The 15,905-nt window shown below is 49.5% G+C and overlaps 1 protein-coding gene and 1 pseudogene across 1 annotated transcript in view; one reads left to right on the top strand and one right to left on the bottom strand.

Moving 5' to 3' along the window:
• LOC138171017 (small ribosomal subunit protein mS40 pseudogene) lies at positions 1–5,709 on the bottom strand (annotated as a pseudogene).
• Positions 5,710–5,717: 8 nt separating this feature from the next.
• The window catches only part of LOC138171025 (zinc finger protein 84-like), a 40,063-nt gene continuing 29,875 nt past the window's right edge, over positions 5,718–15,905 (top strand). Inside the window, 3 exon segments of the mRNA XM_069100480.1 lie at positions 5,718–6,050; positions 8,374–8,500; positions 9,009–9,104. Coding sequence (XP_068956581.1) covers positions 5,979–6,050; positions 8,374–8,500; positions 9,009–9,104 — 295 coding nt within the window. The 5' untranslated portion in view covers positions 5,718–5,978.

Raw genomic sequence — 15,905 nt, 5'->3', positions numbered from 1 at the left:
TCAGAGCTTGCCATTACCCTGCCCCTTTCTACAAAGCATAGGGATGAGAATAAGTTCACTTCCTTTCTGGTGGACACTCGTAGATTCTTCTCCGTCATTAGTTTGAGATGGAACTATGGCATGACCTCTGGTGGGGGCCCACTCTCTTCCTTCGGGTGTAGCCATCGAAGACAGGCCAGCTCTCTCTCAAGTGGCTGCTGCCAATTGGACCATAAATACTAGGAGCTGTTGGGGTACAGCCCACAGCTCCATGGGAGTTGCTGAAATCAGTAGCCCGTGGCTGTACCAGGAGATGTGGTAACTGAGAAAACCATGGTCTCTGGCCTTCAGGGTAGCCTGTTCTGCTTCCCTTGCTTCTTCTTACAGACACCTGTGTATGGGGCATGGAAGATGAGGCCTGCGTGAACACAGACAAGCTGCTCCAAGAGCTTCTAAAGTCCACCTGAAGCTTCTGATCACAGCAGATAGGGCAAGGGTTCCCGGCGATTTTGTCCCCTTGAATGTATGTCTTACAGGCTTGCTGTGGTGGGAGCCACCTTTGACGTTTTGTCAATAGTCAGCCCAGACTGGAGGGGAGCCATATCAAGCCAGGTCTTCTGTCTCCAAATATTTCCAGGGAGCATCCTGATAGAGGGAGACAGGAACGGAAGGTTCTTCTTCAGGGGGAGCTTTGGTGTATAGAACCCGAGGAGTAGCCTGCACTCAGTGGACACCTCTGACAGGTGTGAGGCCTGAAAGCTGCCTAAGCAGAAGAGTTAGGAGACAGGTTGCTATCTTGGTATACGGCTAAGGGAAGAGAGGGCGATTTTTAAGTTTTTAAGAAAAATTTGAATTCCAAATTCTCTCCCTCCCTCCATTTACCCCTCCTTGAGAAGGCAAGCTATTTGATATAGATTATACATGTGCAGTCATGAAAAACATGTTTTTATATTAGCCATGTTGCAAAAGAGAACAGACTGCCCCCCCCAAAAAAAAACTCCAAGAAAAATAAAGTGAAAAAAAAAAGCATGTTTTGATCTGCATTCAGAGTCCATCAGTTCTTTCTCTGGAGGTGGATAGCATTTTTCATTATAAGTCCTTTGTAATTGTTTTGGATCCTTTTATTACTGAGTATAGCTAAGTCATTCACAATTGATCATCATTCAATATTGCTGATGTGGTGTACAATGTTCTACTGGCTCTGCTCACTTTATTTTGCATCAGTTCATGTAAGTATTTCCAGGTTTTTCTGAAACTATCTCCCTCATCATGTACAGCATTTTAAAAAACTTTCTTGGGGAACATTAAAGCAATCCAAATTAAAGTAGATCTGAGGGTCCAACCGACACCTTTCAGATCAGTAGAGATGATAAAAGAGGAAAATAACAAATGTTGGAGGCGGCAGAGGACAATGGGCACTCTTGTGTGCTGTCAGCAGAGCCATGCAGTTGTCTAGGTTTTCTGGAGAGCAATATGGAAATGTGCCCCCCAATGTCATTAAACTGTGTCTACTCTTCAACCCAACTCTACCACTCACCTATGTATATACCCACTGGATGAGATCAAAGAAAGAGGAAAAGCAGCCATATGCATGAAAATAGAACCACTCTTTTCATAATAGCCAGAAGCTGGAAACTAAAGCAGCACCCACCTGTTGGGTTATAGCTAAATAAATTGTGGTATAGGAGTGAAATGGAGTATAATATATTGTGGCATAAGAAAGGACAAAATGAACATTTTCAGAAGAAACTGGGAAGACCTCTATGAACTAATGTAAAACTAGAACAATTTACTCAATGACAATATTATAGAGAAAGAAAGGACTTTAGATCTGTGGCTAATGTCTTGATGATCCATGAGTCCAGAGGACTGGAAGTGAATCCTGTCACTTAAGTCCTGCCACACAGGCAATGAGCTTAAAATCCCAAGAGACATGCAATATTGTGCCTTATGTGGGCCATGATTGCAGTTAGAACACTGAGTAAATGGATTCAGGCTGCACTTAGGAGCAAGAACTCCTCTGTGTTCTTGCTGGGTCAAGAACAATGAGGCAAGCTAGCAGCCCACGCTGAGTGGGCATTCACATATCCTACTACTTCAGCCACTGCCCCCCCAAGCAGTTTCAGCAGAAACATCTAGAAACGCTTAAGGACTAAGCCTCTGGACAGACAAATCTGCTGCTGTGAGGAAATTCTTTAAGAAAGATTAGACTGATTCTACCTGCTTTGTGAACATGGTTCCTCGGAATCCCTGTGTCACAATGAAATACCACAGAGTGCTTTGGTGTCTGGGCTCACAACATGTGGTGTGGTCAGCAGGTGATAATTATTTAATATCATTTGAACTTCAATAAGAGTTGGAGCCTGAACTAATTAACCAGAAGAAGCCCATCAGCTTGAGTAAACTCAGAGAATGCCTCCTGTATCTATAAGGTCAGAGGGAGCTGACTAAGAGTATTTTCCTCTGTTATGTCCCCTAAGGTGAGGCCCTTAACCAGAGACACTATGTTGACTAATGGGACTTTTCTTATCTTATGGCATGTTAATGGTAAAGGGAACACAGATATCCTGGGTTGTATTTTTGATCGACACTTTCTCAACTCTCCTATCCAGTTGCGTTTGCAAGCTATTCAATTAAGAAAATTCCTTTCTCATACTATGGTTAAACATATACAGAGAACATAAATTTGAGTGACATAAACATCCTGAGTTGGGATTGTTCTAAAATGTATTTAAGCCTTATCATTCTTTTTATCAGTCAGAATATTTCTTCTGGCTCCATGATCATGTATCTGCTAGCCTTAAGGGAATAAAACAATACGACTTTATATGCCATCAAGCCTGTTTGCCTCTTTTAACCAAACTTTCAGGTCAACACAGGATTCCCAGGAAATGGGTTGGGGAGGAGATGTGCAGGAAGATCCTTGATGGCTGTCCAAGGAATGTGTGTGGCATAAATTGAGGTCAAACAAGAGGGTCAAAAATAAAATGCCTGTGTTTGGCATTTCAAGCTAAGAGGCAGATTTTGCAGCCTGATTCCATCAAAAACTAAATGGATACATTGCTGGATAGATGGCTTGGTTATGGAATAGGGAAGCAGATGGAATGAAGTTATCTGGGATCAAGGCTGAAAAGATAAGAAGTTCTAGTGCCAGTGCAATATTTACAGCACCCACAATCACGATAAAGACTGTGACTATAAATATCGCATGATGTTCGATCACAAAATATACCAAACTCTCCATATAGAGGACAGAACTGAAACATTTATTTAGACACCAGAAAACTGAATACCCAAACCAGTAAGCCAATGCCATCATAGTACCAAAGATATTCAGAAGCCATAATAACACTGAGAGCAACAGCATCCTTTAGCCTTCCCACAAAGTAATACAAGATCAATAATTGCTCACAAACCTCTCTCTCTAATTGCCTAAGCACCTCTCTCTCCCACTGTCTCTCTGGCTCTGACTCCCAGCTTTCTGTGGGCTCTGCTTCCCTTCAGCAAATTCCCTGCACCACAGGCTCCATGTGATTACATTCAGCCTATCAGGGGGCATAGTTTATCTTCACAGCAGGGGAGCTTCAAACTCCCCCCCCCCCCCCAGGTCTTTTAAGGGGCAGGGAAGATCTTCAAATTTCCATTCTCATTACTTTAGTGTCAGGACACACCTAGCTTTCCTACAGAGAGCATATGGAATTCAGGGGAATTACTCCCTATTGGTTTGGACTATTAGTGGCCAGACCAGGGGTGGGGAACCCGTGACCTTGAAGCCACATGTGGCCTTCCTTCTAGGTGATTGGTGGTCTTCTGGGTCCAAATTTTACAGAACAAATCCTTTTAATAAGGGGATTTGCTCTGTGAACTTTGGATTCAGTCCAAGGGCTGCACTTGAGGACCTAGAAGGCTACTCATGGCTTCAAGGAAGTAGGCTCCCCACCCCTGGGCCAGACCCTTCAAAAGAAGATGATAACCATTCCACATTTGAGGAGCTCACAATCTAACTGGGCAAACAACATGTAAAGAATTAGGTATATAATGTGTATACACATCTGCACACTCTAAAACAGCTAACATATATGTATGTGTATATAAATGAAATGTAATCTGTAGGGATGGAGGAAATTCAACACCCCTGCAGGAGGGATTTGAGAGGAGCCTTGAAACAAGTCAAGGAAACCAGAACCTGGTTGTGAGGCCCCAGAAGATCCCAGGTATGTGCAAGATCCCACGATAGTGCAAAGACATGGGGACTGGAAATGGAGTATTATGTTCCAGGAACAGTGCCTAAGCCAGTGTAGCTTGATCTTGCACTGTGTGATGGGGAGATGGGAAAGTGAGGAGGGAGTCAGGATTTTAATAAGCATAAAAGCAATAGCTAATATTTATGTAGAACTTACTACGTGCCAGGTACTGCCCTAAGCTCATTATGATTATTATCTCATTTGATTCTCTCAACAACCCTGGGAGGTGGGTGGTATTATTTTTTTTACAAATGAGGAAACGGAGGCAAACAGAGATGAAGTGACTTGCCTAGGGTCTCACATGTGGCGAGTGACTGAGGCTGGATTTGAACTCAGATTTTCTTGACTCTGGGCCTGAAGCTCCCTTTCTCTAGCTGCCCCTTAGCTTGGAAACACCCTGTTGGCTATAGGGAGCCACTGGGATTTATTGAGTAGGGGCAGGAGGTGACACAGTGCTTTCAGGTGATCACTGTGCCAGCTGAGGGGAGCAGGGACTGGAATGAACAGGAAGACTTGAGGCAGGCAGGTCAACAGGCAGGCTATGGCAGACGTCTAGGGGTGAGGAAGGAAGGAGAATGGAGAAGTATACCACGTGGGTAAAAAGGCCTCTTCCAGCCGGGCTCCAGTCTGCAGGAGGGGGCAGGGAAGCCAGCGGTCTGAACCTGTGATGGGGAACCAGGGAGCCAGCTGAGATTGAGGGATCAGAGAGCAGGCGGTGATTGGCAGATCAGGGAGCCAGGCCTGTGATTGGGGGATCAGGGAGCTGACTCTGTGATTGGGGGAATCAGGGAGCTGGGCCGTGATTGGGGGAGAAAATCAGGGAGCCTGGCCCATGATTGGGTGAATCAGGGAGCTGGTTTTAGGTTAGCATGCGGTGGGGAAGCTGGGCCTGGGGGGTTCGATCTGTGATTGGAAGATTAAGGTTGAGGAGAGGACCCTGGCCTGTGATTGGGGAATTAGGGACGGGGAGACCTGTGATTGGAGGTTTAAGGTGCTGGGCCTGCCTGTCTTGTAGAATTAGGGAGATAGGCCTGCGATGGGATGGGGTTAGGGTAACATAGGGGGCTGGGCCTGGGGGGGGGCTCGATTTGTGATTGGAGGATTAGGGTCGAGGAGAGAGGGAAGCCTGTCCTGTGATTGGGGAACTGGGGTAGGTGGGGCTGTCATTTGGAAGGTTGAGGCGGGGTAGCGAAGGTAGCTCGGCCTGCGGTTGGTTGCTTTGCGTGGGCTAGCGGGGAGGCCAGAATGTGATTGGATAGTGTTGAGGGGCGCCATTGACGACTCCGATTGGCCGAAAGATCACGCTCCGCCCCCTTCCTGAGTGCGCCTCTTCTGGCTCGGGAATCTGGTCGCGGTGAGTCTCTGTCAGCCTCTTGAGCACTTGGCAGCGGCGCCCCGCGGCCTGCGGTTGGAGGGTGATGAGGGCCCCGGAGAGAGGGCTGAGCGCCGGCATCGGGCGGCCATTGGCGGGGGTGAGTTGGCGCATGCGCAGAGGCGATAGCGCCTGCCCTTTGCGGGAGAGTCTTGCGGTCCGGACCGGGCGGGGTCTCCAGCTGGTTCATTCGCGCGCATCGCTGTGTGTGTCTGCATGTGCATGTTTAGACAGTCACCAGCCCGCGGGAGCTGGAGCGCCTGACCGTGCCCCCGAGCCCAGAGCTGGGGGTGCACGGACGTGGGAAACTGCGCCTGCGCTGAGTTGCGGACACTTCGGGGAGGGAAGGGGGAGTGAGAGAGGGGGTCCAGGTGAGACTGAGCATGCGCAGAGGCCGACCGGCAAGCCTTGGAAGGTGTCTCTCGGGGCGCCCTCTGCCGGTGCCTGGGATGGAGGTGAGAGTGAGCATGTGCAGCTTCTCCATTTCCCCCCCCCCATTGTCTAGGGGGGGGTGCCCAGCAGGGGGTGGGTCTGTTGAGGGTGGGGAAGGTTTCTGAGAGGCCAGGAGAGGAAAGCACCTACTGTGTGCTAGGTGCTGCGGCTACAGGAAAGGGAGGAGCCCCCAGTCCATCCACGGGGGGAGGGGTGGGGGCGGGGCCTCGGGGTGTCTGCAGCAGATGGCCGCCCTCCCAGAAGTGGCGCCTCCTCCTTGCCCCGCCCCCGCAGCCCATCCCCCTCTGCAGATCTGGGGCACGCCGCTGCCCCCGACCTCTCCGACCTCTGCGGGGTTTCCTTGGCCGCGTCCTGGGCCCTCTCCCCTTCTGGCATCAGCTCCCATGGCTTCCGTGCCGGCGCTTTCCAGATCCGCTCACCCAGGCTCCCTCCCGCTCTCCGGGGCGTGCCGGGGCTCGCACTGCCTCTCCAGCTGCGCCTTCCTCCCCGGGCCCTGACTGTCCCGGCGTTCCCGCTCAGTCCGCGTGCCCTGGGAGGAGTGAGGATCAGGTTTGCTCCGGAGGTGTCATCAAGGCTGTCCAGGCGTCTGTCTTTACAGCCGCGGCGCTCCTGCCCCAGCGCGGGCTGCCTTCCGTTGGTCGGCCACTCAGCGTGGCCCACCCTGTGCCTGGCATGGGGCATACTTGAGGGAACCGAGGCAAGCCAGTGAAGGGCCTTCCCCAGGGTCCCGGAGCTCTGTGTGAGGTGGTGCCACCCCGCTGCCGCAGCACGGGAAGGGAGACTGAGCAGCCTCGTATGTAAGAGACGGGGGGAGAGGAGAGAGAATCCAGAAGAGGCAGGTGATCAACGTTGTCAGACTCTGGAATGGTCAAGAAAACAGGCTGAGATTGGCCATTGGATTTGGCCTCAACGAGATCTTTGGCAGCAAGGTCAGAAAGTAGCTGAGCTGAGAGGAGGGCGGGTGGGGGCACCAGCAGCCTCCGGCCTTCTCCGGGAGAGTGGCCTTCAGAAGCAGCAGAGTGGGTGGGAATGGGAGGAAGGCTCCAGCGAGGGTTTTCAGAGGCTGGGGAAGCAGGGGCACGTTTGTGTTGGTGTGCAGGAGGCCGGCAGAGCGCTGGTGTGTTCTGCCGACTTCTTTGGAGGGCTGTCTTCCTGCTGTTAGTCCACCATCTTTGCTCCGTGGCAAAAGTAGGCCCTTTTAACAGCTGCCAGCTTTAGACGGGCGTCTTCTGGCCCGTGGCACACCTCGATTGGCCTTTTCTCAGGCTCTTCCCACGTCTGCCCAGAGGTAGCTAGGCCTGTAGCTAGTTCATGCCTTTGTGCTGTTCATAAGTCACTGAAGAATGCCAGCTCCCCTTGGCATCCCTTAGGGCCGGAGGCTCCAGCTGGAGATTCCTGCTGAGCCGCTTGAGGCTGATAATCTGTCTCCACAGTGTGGAGCCTATTCTGAGGACCTGCATTGGTTCTCTTGGCCACTCTCAGGTAGTTCTGGGTACACCTCTGGCCCTTCTGTTTTCTGTGCCACCAGCATGGGGAGGTTCACCAAAGATGCTTTTGGCATAGAGTTCTTTTAAGTGGCTTCTGAGGTCCCCCATCTCCATATGGCAGCGCTCCTCAGCCCATGCCATGCTCCCCTCATGGAGTGGTAACATCATCATTCTCACCTGCTTTTCCTCCTCTGGCCCTGATGTTCTCTGCTCCCCTCCCATCCTGCTTTGGGGGGGATGAGCCCCTGCATCGCAGAGCCCCCCCACCCCCCCGCACTTGCCCCAGGAGGAGCCCCAAAGGTATTTTTCAGTGGTAGGTGTTTCCTTCCTTTTCTTCTCAGTGGAACAATATAATTCTCCTACTTCTGAGTGACCCCCAGGCCACTTCTGAGCCAGTTTTCTCCATTAAATCTCCATTTGTCTAAAGCAGAGGTGTGACCATTTTAACAGTCTTCGGTGGTTGCCTGTGACCTCCAGGACTGAATAGAAAGTTCTGTGTTTGGAATGCCAACCCTTCTCCACCTGGGCCCTTCCTGCATGTCTGTCCAGGCTTCTGTTAAGATCCAGCCAGACTCCTTTCCATAGGCCCCTACCTCTTCTCCTTTTCCTTCTTCAGTTCTGTTCTTTAGGTCCTTACCTCCAGTTCCTTTGGGTTTCCCCCAAGGCCTTGTCTCTTTTGTTCCTTCTCCAGTAACCTCTGACAGATGTCAGTAGTAAAGAATGAGTGTGGCCTTCTCCAGACCCTGAGTGATGTACACCCCCGCCCTCACCCCCTGCCCCCTGCCTGGCTCTCCTGTGATGGTCCCTTGGTCAAACAGGAATGTGTTTGATGTTTCAGCATCCAGTGACATTCAGGGACGTGTCTGTGGACTTTTCCCTTGAAGAATGGAGCCGCCTGAGCCCAGCCCAGAGGGCCCTGTACAGGGATGTGATGCTGGAGAACTATGAGAACCTGGTGTCTGTGGGTAAGGATGGCCACCCCTACGTCTCAAGGCACCTCTGCTTTCTCCCCTCTGCCTCCTGAGGTCTGAAGAGATGCCCTGAGATTTTGTTTAATGTCCAGGAATGGTGACCAATAGGGACAGTGGGGAGGGTCTAAAATCTATTAGTACCTGTTGATTGCATGTTTTTTGCTCCTCTTTGCTTTATGGAAATCCCCTACCTCCCTTCGACTGGCCTTGAGGCTCTGGCTTCCCTATGTTTAAGATTCTCAGCCTAGTCCAGGTCAAAGACTTTGAGAAATGCCAGGATCTGACTGTCCTGGTGGGCCTCAGGTCACTGGTTTTCTTTCTGAACCCAAAGCAGATGTGACCTCTCCTTCAACTTGGACCGAATACAACAGGGAGTGGCCTTCAGAGGTCCCTTGTCCCATCATTCTCTGTACTTTCTTAATGGTTTTTTCCCTTTCTCCGAAGAAGGAGGAAGAGGCCGGGCTTTGTGTCTCAGTCCTTTCTCCTCTCTCTCCATGATCAGGGCTTCCAGTGTCCAAACCCACTGTGATCTCCCAGTTGGAGAGAGGAGAAGCGCCCTGGATGCCCAAGGCAGGAGTCCCCAGAGGCCCCTGCCCAGGTGAGTGAGGGACAGGTAGGCTGAGGGGGCTCATCCCCTACCAACAGGCCTTGTTTTCCCCTTAATTTAGATTTAAAAATAAATAAAACACATAGGTATCTTAAAGTAGGGGCAGCCGGCTGGCACCACAATGCACAGAGCTCCAGGCCTGGAATCAGGAAGACCCATCTTCCTGAGTTCAAATCTGGCATCAGACACTTAACTAGCTGTGTGACCCTGGGCAGGTCACTTTACCCCATTTGCCTCCATTCCCTATCTGCAAAATGGGGACACACTGGAGAAGGAGATGGTAAACCACTTCAGTATCTTTGCCCAAAAACCCCCAAATGGGGTCATGAAGAGTCAGGCATGACCGAAAAAGGACTGAAGATTCATCTTTAGACTAATCGTCTTTCCCTTCTTACTGAAATGGTTTTTCTTTGTGCCTTCAGAATTTTGTTCCTGGGCATCTCCCATCCCTCCCAGTAGTGTCTTGGCCCATACGATCTTCTGCCAGCCTTCCTCTGAACTCCTTGAAAAGTGTTTTCCCAACTCTGCATGCACATCCGACCAGGCCAGATTTCCTCTGTGTGTTCCCTGACCCAGGAGGAGGTCTCCAGGGGTTCGCATTATTTCCATCCCTAAAACTAGCTTCTCCTTGTTCAAGAGAATCAAGTTGAGAGTAGAGTTTCCTTTTTTTTGGTTACTCCAGTTTGGAGAATAAACCTGTCCTGAGGAAGGCAGGACATTCCAAGCTGCTCTGCTGTGGGCAGAAGGAGATGCCTGGGGCCTGAAGCCGTCATCCCTGTGCCCTGCATTCCTTGCATTCCTGTCCCAAGCTCCTTGTCTGGTGCTTCCTCCTCTCCAGGTATCTGCCTTGTACTCCTGTGACAGAATCATGTGCCTTCTTCCCTCCTTTGGCCTCCAGCCAGGTTTCCTCCAGTATGCTTTTCCCATTCCTTTGCTCCATTTCCCCATAAATAGAGCTTTTCAATTTGCCCTGCTGCTCCCCCACCTCCTGTTTCCTTTGCATAAGCCATGCCCACCCATTCTTGGGGTTCAGCCCCAGGTTGTCAGTGCTGTCTGCCCCCTGCAGTGGGCTCTCTGCTTCCCCTGGTTTGTGGCCTAACCTCGGAGCTCCGAGTCTACACAGAGAATTGGCTCCTTTAATGCACGTTGTGCCCTGTGAACGTTGGGGTCTCTGAGCTTCTGGTTTGCCTTCCTCCTCATCCTCTGTGTAGTCAGACTTTGGGGGGGGGGAGATAGAAGAGCCTGCCCACCCTTTTACAATTGAAGCCCTTTTCATCCTTTTTTAGAACAGTGCACAGAGGCATCCTTCCAGGCTTCATTCAGTGTTTGGCCAACCTGCCATTGTCCCTGCCTTCTAAGCCTTGGTCTAGAAATCCAAACTCCATCCAAACAAAGAAACCATCTTTGTAGCCAGGCAGCCAAACCTCATCCTTGTTCATCTCTGGGCCTCAGTGGACAACAGGAAAGGAAACGCAGCCAGTGTTCCCCCTTAACCTCCTCTGCGGTCTTCACCAAGACACCGGGACCGTTGGCAACCCGTGTTAAGTGCCTGCTGCTGCCTGAGCTGCGCTGAAACAGTTGCCCTCTCTTGGCCCTTCAGTTGTCTCCCCACGTGTCTGTCAGTACTTCCTTTTTCCCTTACTTTTAGGGAACGGTATCATTTCCTTCACTTTATGTTTGGGCTTTGTTCAATTCTTCTTCAGTTTTATTTTTTGAATTAATGAGCAGTTGCTGTTTCCCCCTCCAACCTTGACCAAAACAGGGAAAACACAGCCCTTCTGCCCAGTCAGTCAGAATGAGCCCCCTCATTGGCCACACCCTACAGTGTGGTGTTTATCTCCTTCTGTGCTCCTGGTCCTCCCTGTGCCTGTCAGGAGGTGGGCAGCACTTTCCCTCATCAGTCCTCCGGAATCCTGGTCAGTCATTGTGCTAATAAGAGTTCAGCACAATCGGACTCTGTCATGATAGATGATGTCGTTTTCCCCTCTGTTCCCCAGTTTATAGGTGCTCTCTCAGATCCCCATTATTTGGCCATCTCAAAAAGAGCTATTTTTTTTTCCATCTTTAGAGTTTGTTTTGCTTAGGACAAATCCTCCCATAATGTATCCTTCCTCTGTTATCCCTCTGCCTCCTCCCCTTTCCATCCCACTTCCATGTGTGTGTGTGTGTGGGGAGGGGGAGGTGTGGGTGTTTGTTCTTTCTTTAAACCAATTCAGATGAGAGTGAGATTCAAGTAGCAGTCCTTCCCCCGTCCTGCTTGGCATGGACTTGTTCTTGTGTCCCCTGATTATGTGATTCATTTTTCCTCCCTCTTTTCCCAGTGTTTTCCTCTTTCCTGCTCTTTCTTTTCATAACCCCTCACCTACTCAGGTGATCCCCTTCCATCCCGTCTCCTCCAACAGATCACAGCCGTCTGGCATCTCCACTCTTCTCTTCAGTCTTTCTGGGCTCCTTCCCTTGTGCCTATAAACATGCCCATGTCTCCCCCATCCTGAAAAAACCCTCACGGGGTCCTTCCTGTCCCTGCTAACTCTGGTCCTCTTTCTCTTGTGCTTCTTTTCCAAAAGACCGCCTACTCTTTGTTCCTCCACTTTCCCCCTCTCTTTCTCTTAACCACTTACAATGCCTCATCATTCCACCTACACCACTTTCTCTGGACTCTCCGGTGATGTCTTAGTTATCAGGCCCAATGACCTTTTCTCGCTACCCGTCCTGCATGACGTCTGTGGCCTTGGACACTCTTGGCTACTCCTCTTCTCAATATTCTTGTCTCTAGGTTTTCAAGACTCCTGACTCTCCTCCTCCCTCTCTGACTGCTCCCCCTCTGCCTCCTTCGCTGGATCCTCCTCCACATCCTGCCCTCTAACCATAGGTTAGTCCTCCAGAGTTCTGTCCTTGACCCTCCACATTACTTCACGTGATGATCTCATGGCTCTCATAGATTTATCGACCATCTTTATGCTGATGTCACTCAAATCCACCTTTCCTGCCCCAGTATCTCTACTGACCTCCAGTCTTCCATCTTCCAACTGGCTTTCAGACTTTTCAAATTGGACATCCAGCAAACACCTGAAACTCAGTCTGCCCCAAACAGAACTCATTATCTTTCTTCTAAAGCCTTCCCACTCTGGGACCTTCCCTCTAGGGAGGGGCACTCCTGTTCTGCCAGTTCCTCAGCCTCACACCCTAGGTGCCATCTTGGAATCTTCACTCTCTCACCGCCCCCCCCATCCAATATGGTGCCAAGGCCTGTTCAGTTCACCTCTGTAGCATCTCTCTAATATGCCTCCTTCTCTCCTCTGCCTCTGCCCCCAGGTGCAGGCCCTCATCTCCTTATACCTGGACTGATGCCATAGCTGCCGGGGGGTGGAGTTCTGCCTGCTTCAGGTCTCTCCCCTCCAGTCCATCTTCCATTCAGCTGCCAAAGGGATCCGACCATGTCAGTAAACTCCAGTGGTTCCCTGTGGTCTACAGGTCAAGTACCTCATGCTCTGCTTGACCTTCAAAGCCCTTCATGACTTGCTCTCTCCTACCTTTCTAGTTTTTTCCCATCTTAGTCCCCAGGACATCCTCTTTGATTCAGTGACCCCGGCCTCCTGGCTCCACCAGGAGCAAGATTCTCCATCTCAGCTCCAGGTCTTCTCTCTGATTGTTCCCCAGGCCTGACAGACTCTCCCTCCTTTGCTTGGACCACTGGCCTCCCTGACTTCCTTTAAGTCCCAACTGCAATTCCACCTCCTGCAGGAATCCTTCCCTCGTCCCTCCTGATCCTGGCACCCTCCCTCTGTCACTTACTTCCAGTTTGTCCCATCTGTAGCTTGTTTGTACCTGCTTGTTTGCATGTCACTGTTATTAGATTGTAAGCTCCCTGAGGGCAGAGACTGCCTTTTGCCTCTTTTTTTGTGTCCTCAGCACCTACCACAGTGTGTGGAGCACAGTAGGCCCTTAATGAATGTTGATTGATTTGCTGAATGGTCATTCATATTTTACTTTTTGTGTTTCTCTTCACTCCTGTGTTTGAGCTCCAGAGCTTCTAGACAGCTCAGGTCCTTTTGTTAGGAATGCTGGGATGTCCTCTCTTTAGATACAAATCCATTTTTCCTCCGCTATTATATTCGGTTTTTCCAGGTAGGTTTTTCTTGGCCATGAGCTATATCCTTTGCTTTTGGAATGTCATTCCAAGTTCTCTGCTCCTTTACAGCGGTGACTGCCAAATCCTGTGTGATCCTGGCTGAACTTGAATTCTTTCTTCTGACTGCTTGTGGCATTTTTTTCTTTGACCTGGAAATTCTGGATTTTGTCTGTAATGATCCTGTGAGTATTTGTTTTGGAGTTTCTTTCAGGAGGTAACCAGCAGGTTCTTTCTGTTTTCACTTTGTCCTTTGAAAGATGGGCAGTTTTCTTTTAAGATTTCTTGACATTGTATCTAGCTTCTTCTTTTAGTGATAGCATTTAGGTAGTCCATTGATAGGGATCCCTAGGTGGCCCAGGAAGTAGAACTTTTACTACCGTGTTTCCCCGATAATAAGACACTGTCTTATTATTTTTTGGACAGAAAAACACCAGAGGGCTTATTTTCAGGGGAGGGCTTATTTTAATGAACATTGACAGCAATTTTAATAAACAGGTAAATGTGAACAAAAAAATGTACCTTTATTCAATAAGCAAATCACTGGGGAAGAACAGGATGACGCGCTCACTGCTGCAGCTCTGATTGGATGCAGCTCAGAGCGCGGCGTGCGTTTCACCCGGGGGGCGGGGGGGGACGGTGCATACAGAGGGTACCGTAATGTAGCGCAGGGGATCACCTTCACTACAGTAGCAATCTCAATAGGGCTTATGTTCGGGGGAGGGCTTATTTTAGAGGAATCTTACACAGTAAGGGGAGGGCTTATTTTCGGGATAGGTCTTATTATCAGGGAAACATGGTAAGTTCAAATCCAGTCTCAGATGCTTACTAGCAGTGTGACCCTAAGCAAGTCATTTCACTCCATTTGCCTTATTTTCCTCATCTGCAAAATGAGTTGGAGAAGGAAATTGTGAACCACCCCAATATCTCTGCCAAGAAAACCCCAAATGTGGTCATGAAGAATTGGACATGACTGAAAAACAGCTTCTAAAAAGTCCAGTGATTCTTAATTTCTTCCTCCTTGATCTGTTTTCAGGTCTTTTTACTATGTGATACCTTACATTTTTTTCAGCCTTTGACTTAGATTTTACTATTTCTCCTCATTTCATGGAGTCACTGGCTTCTCTTTGGCCATCCTAGTTACCAGGGAGCATGCTGCTTGGACACAGTTTTGTATCTCTTTTGCCAAGCTGTTAATTTCCTTTCCGATTCCTTTTCCATGACTCCTATTTCCTTTCCAGTGTTTTCTGTAGGCACTTTCCTTCCATTTAGAAAACCATTTTGTGTCTTTTTTTTTTAACTCATTTCATCTCTCCCCAGAATTTTATTTGTTTATGCTCAAGATGTGTTTTCTGTGGGGCTCTGCTTCTAGGCGTTTTGGCTTCATTCTCTTCTGGGTTTGTGTCTGGAGTGTTTCTGCCCCACACTAGGTCATTGTGATGAGCCTCTGTCTGTGGCTGGTTGTTTGCTTGTTCCTCCCTGCCTACTTCCTGACTTTGGATTTGATGTTAGGTCTGGGCACTGCCACACTTTGGGAGGAAAAGCCTAGGCTGGCCCTGTTGCTGCTTTCTTGGAGTTTGGGGCATTGTGTTGTTCCAGTATCTCAAAATCATCTCAGGTTGAGGATCTGTGAGCTTTCCCAGCATCCTCTGTAGGGCATATCTGAGCCCAACAATTTCTGACCTGGGTTCAGTCTGTGTAAGAATTGACTGCTACATGGCTCTTTCCCATTAGCTTGTTGCACATCTCTGTTGGTTCACAGTTGCAGAATTGTAGGCTCCTTTTGGATCTGAGATTGCTACCTTGGCTCTTCCTCTCCAGACTAGGCTAGATGCTGGGGATGAGAACAAGCTTTGAGCTTCAGCTCTAAGCCACCTCAGCACTGTTGCTGGCTTCTGACCTTCTGTCTTTCTTAGTCCTTCCTACCTGACAATGCCATGCCCCTATGCAGGTCCCTTCTCACTCTATTGGTGACTATAACTGGGGACCAGAGACAAAGCTGTTAGTCAACAACTCTCTCCATCACAGTGTCCCAATATGGGCCTGGTAGACCCCTGATATGGATCTGAGATTGCCTCTTGTCCTGGGTGTGTGATCCTCTCTGTCTCCTGGTGCTGCTGTGGCATGGACAAGTGACTCACTGTGCCTTTTTGGGACTCCTCCACCAGGATTTGGTGTTTGGAAGGGAACTGACTTCCGTGCTTCCTCTCACTCTGCCATCTTGGATCCACACCATGAACATGTACTTTCTCATAGCATCCATCTCTGAGTGATTCAGTGCCCTAGAATAGAATTTTGGGGTCTAGTTGGCAAGGTTCAGCTGTTTCTATTTGCTCATTTGCCTTTAATCTCACCCCTTAGAAGCTTTCATTTTGCTGAGTACATATGAAGTAACTTTGCCTTTCATGGGAGAGATTTAATGAAGAACTTTCCATAAAGCAGTGTCTTTACCCCCAGGACATAGGAGAATGACTGCTGACACATTTGTATTGACATTAGAAGTTTATGTGGGGCGGCTGGGTGGTGCAGTGAATAGAGCACCGGCCCTGGAGTCAAAAGGACCTGAGTTCAAATCCAGCCTCAGACACTTAACACTAACCGTGTGACCTTGGGCAAGTCACTTAACCCCAATTGCCCTGCCTTCACCCCTCCAAAAAGAAAAA

The sequence above is a fragment of the Petaurus breviceps genome, unplaced genomic scaffold (genome assembly GCF_028583685.1).
Source record: "Petaurus breviceps papuanus isolate PSGF00001 unplaced genomic scaffold, PetGlider_PUasm1.0 404, whole genome shotgun sequence".
NCBI lineage: Eukaryota > Metazoa > Chordata > Mammalia > Diprotodontia > Petauridae > Petaurus > Petaurus breviceps.
This window is presented reverse-complemented; position numbering and strand designations above follow the sequence as displayed.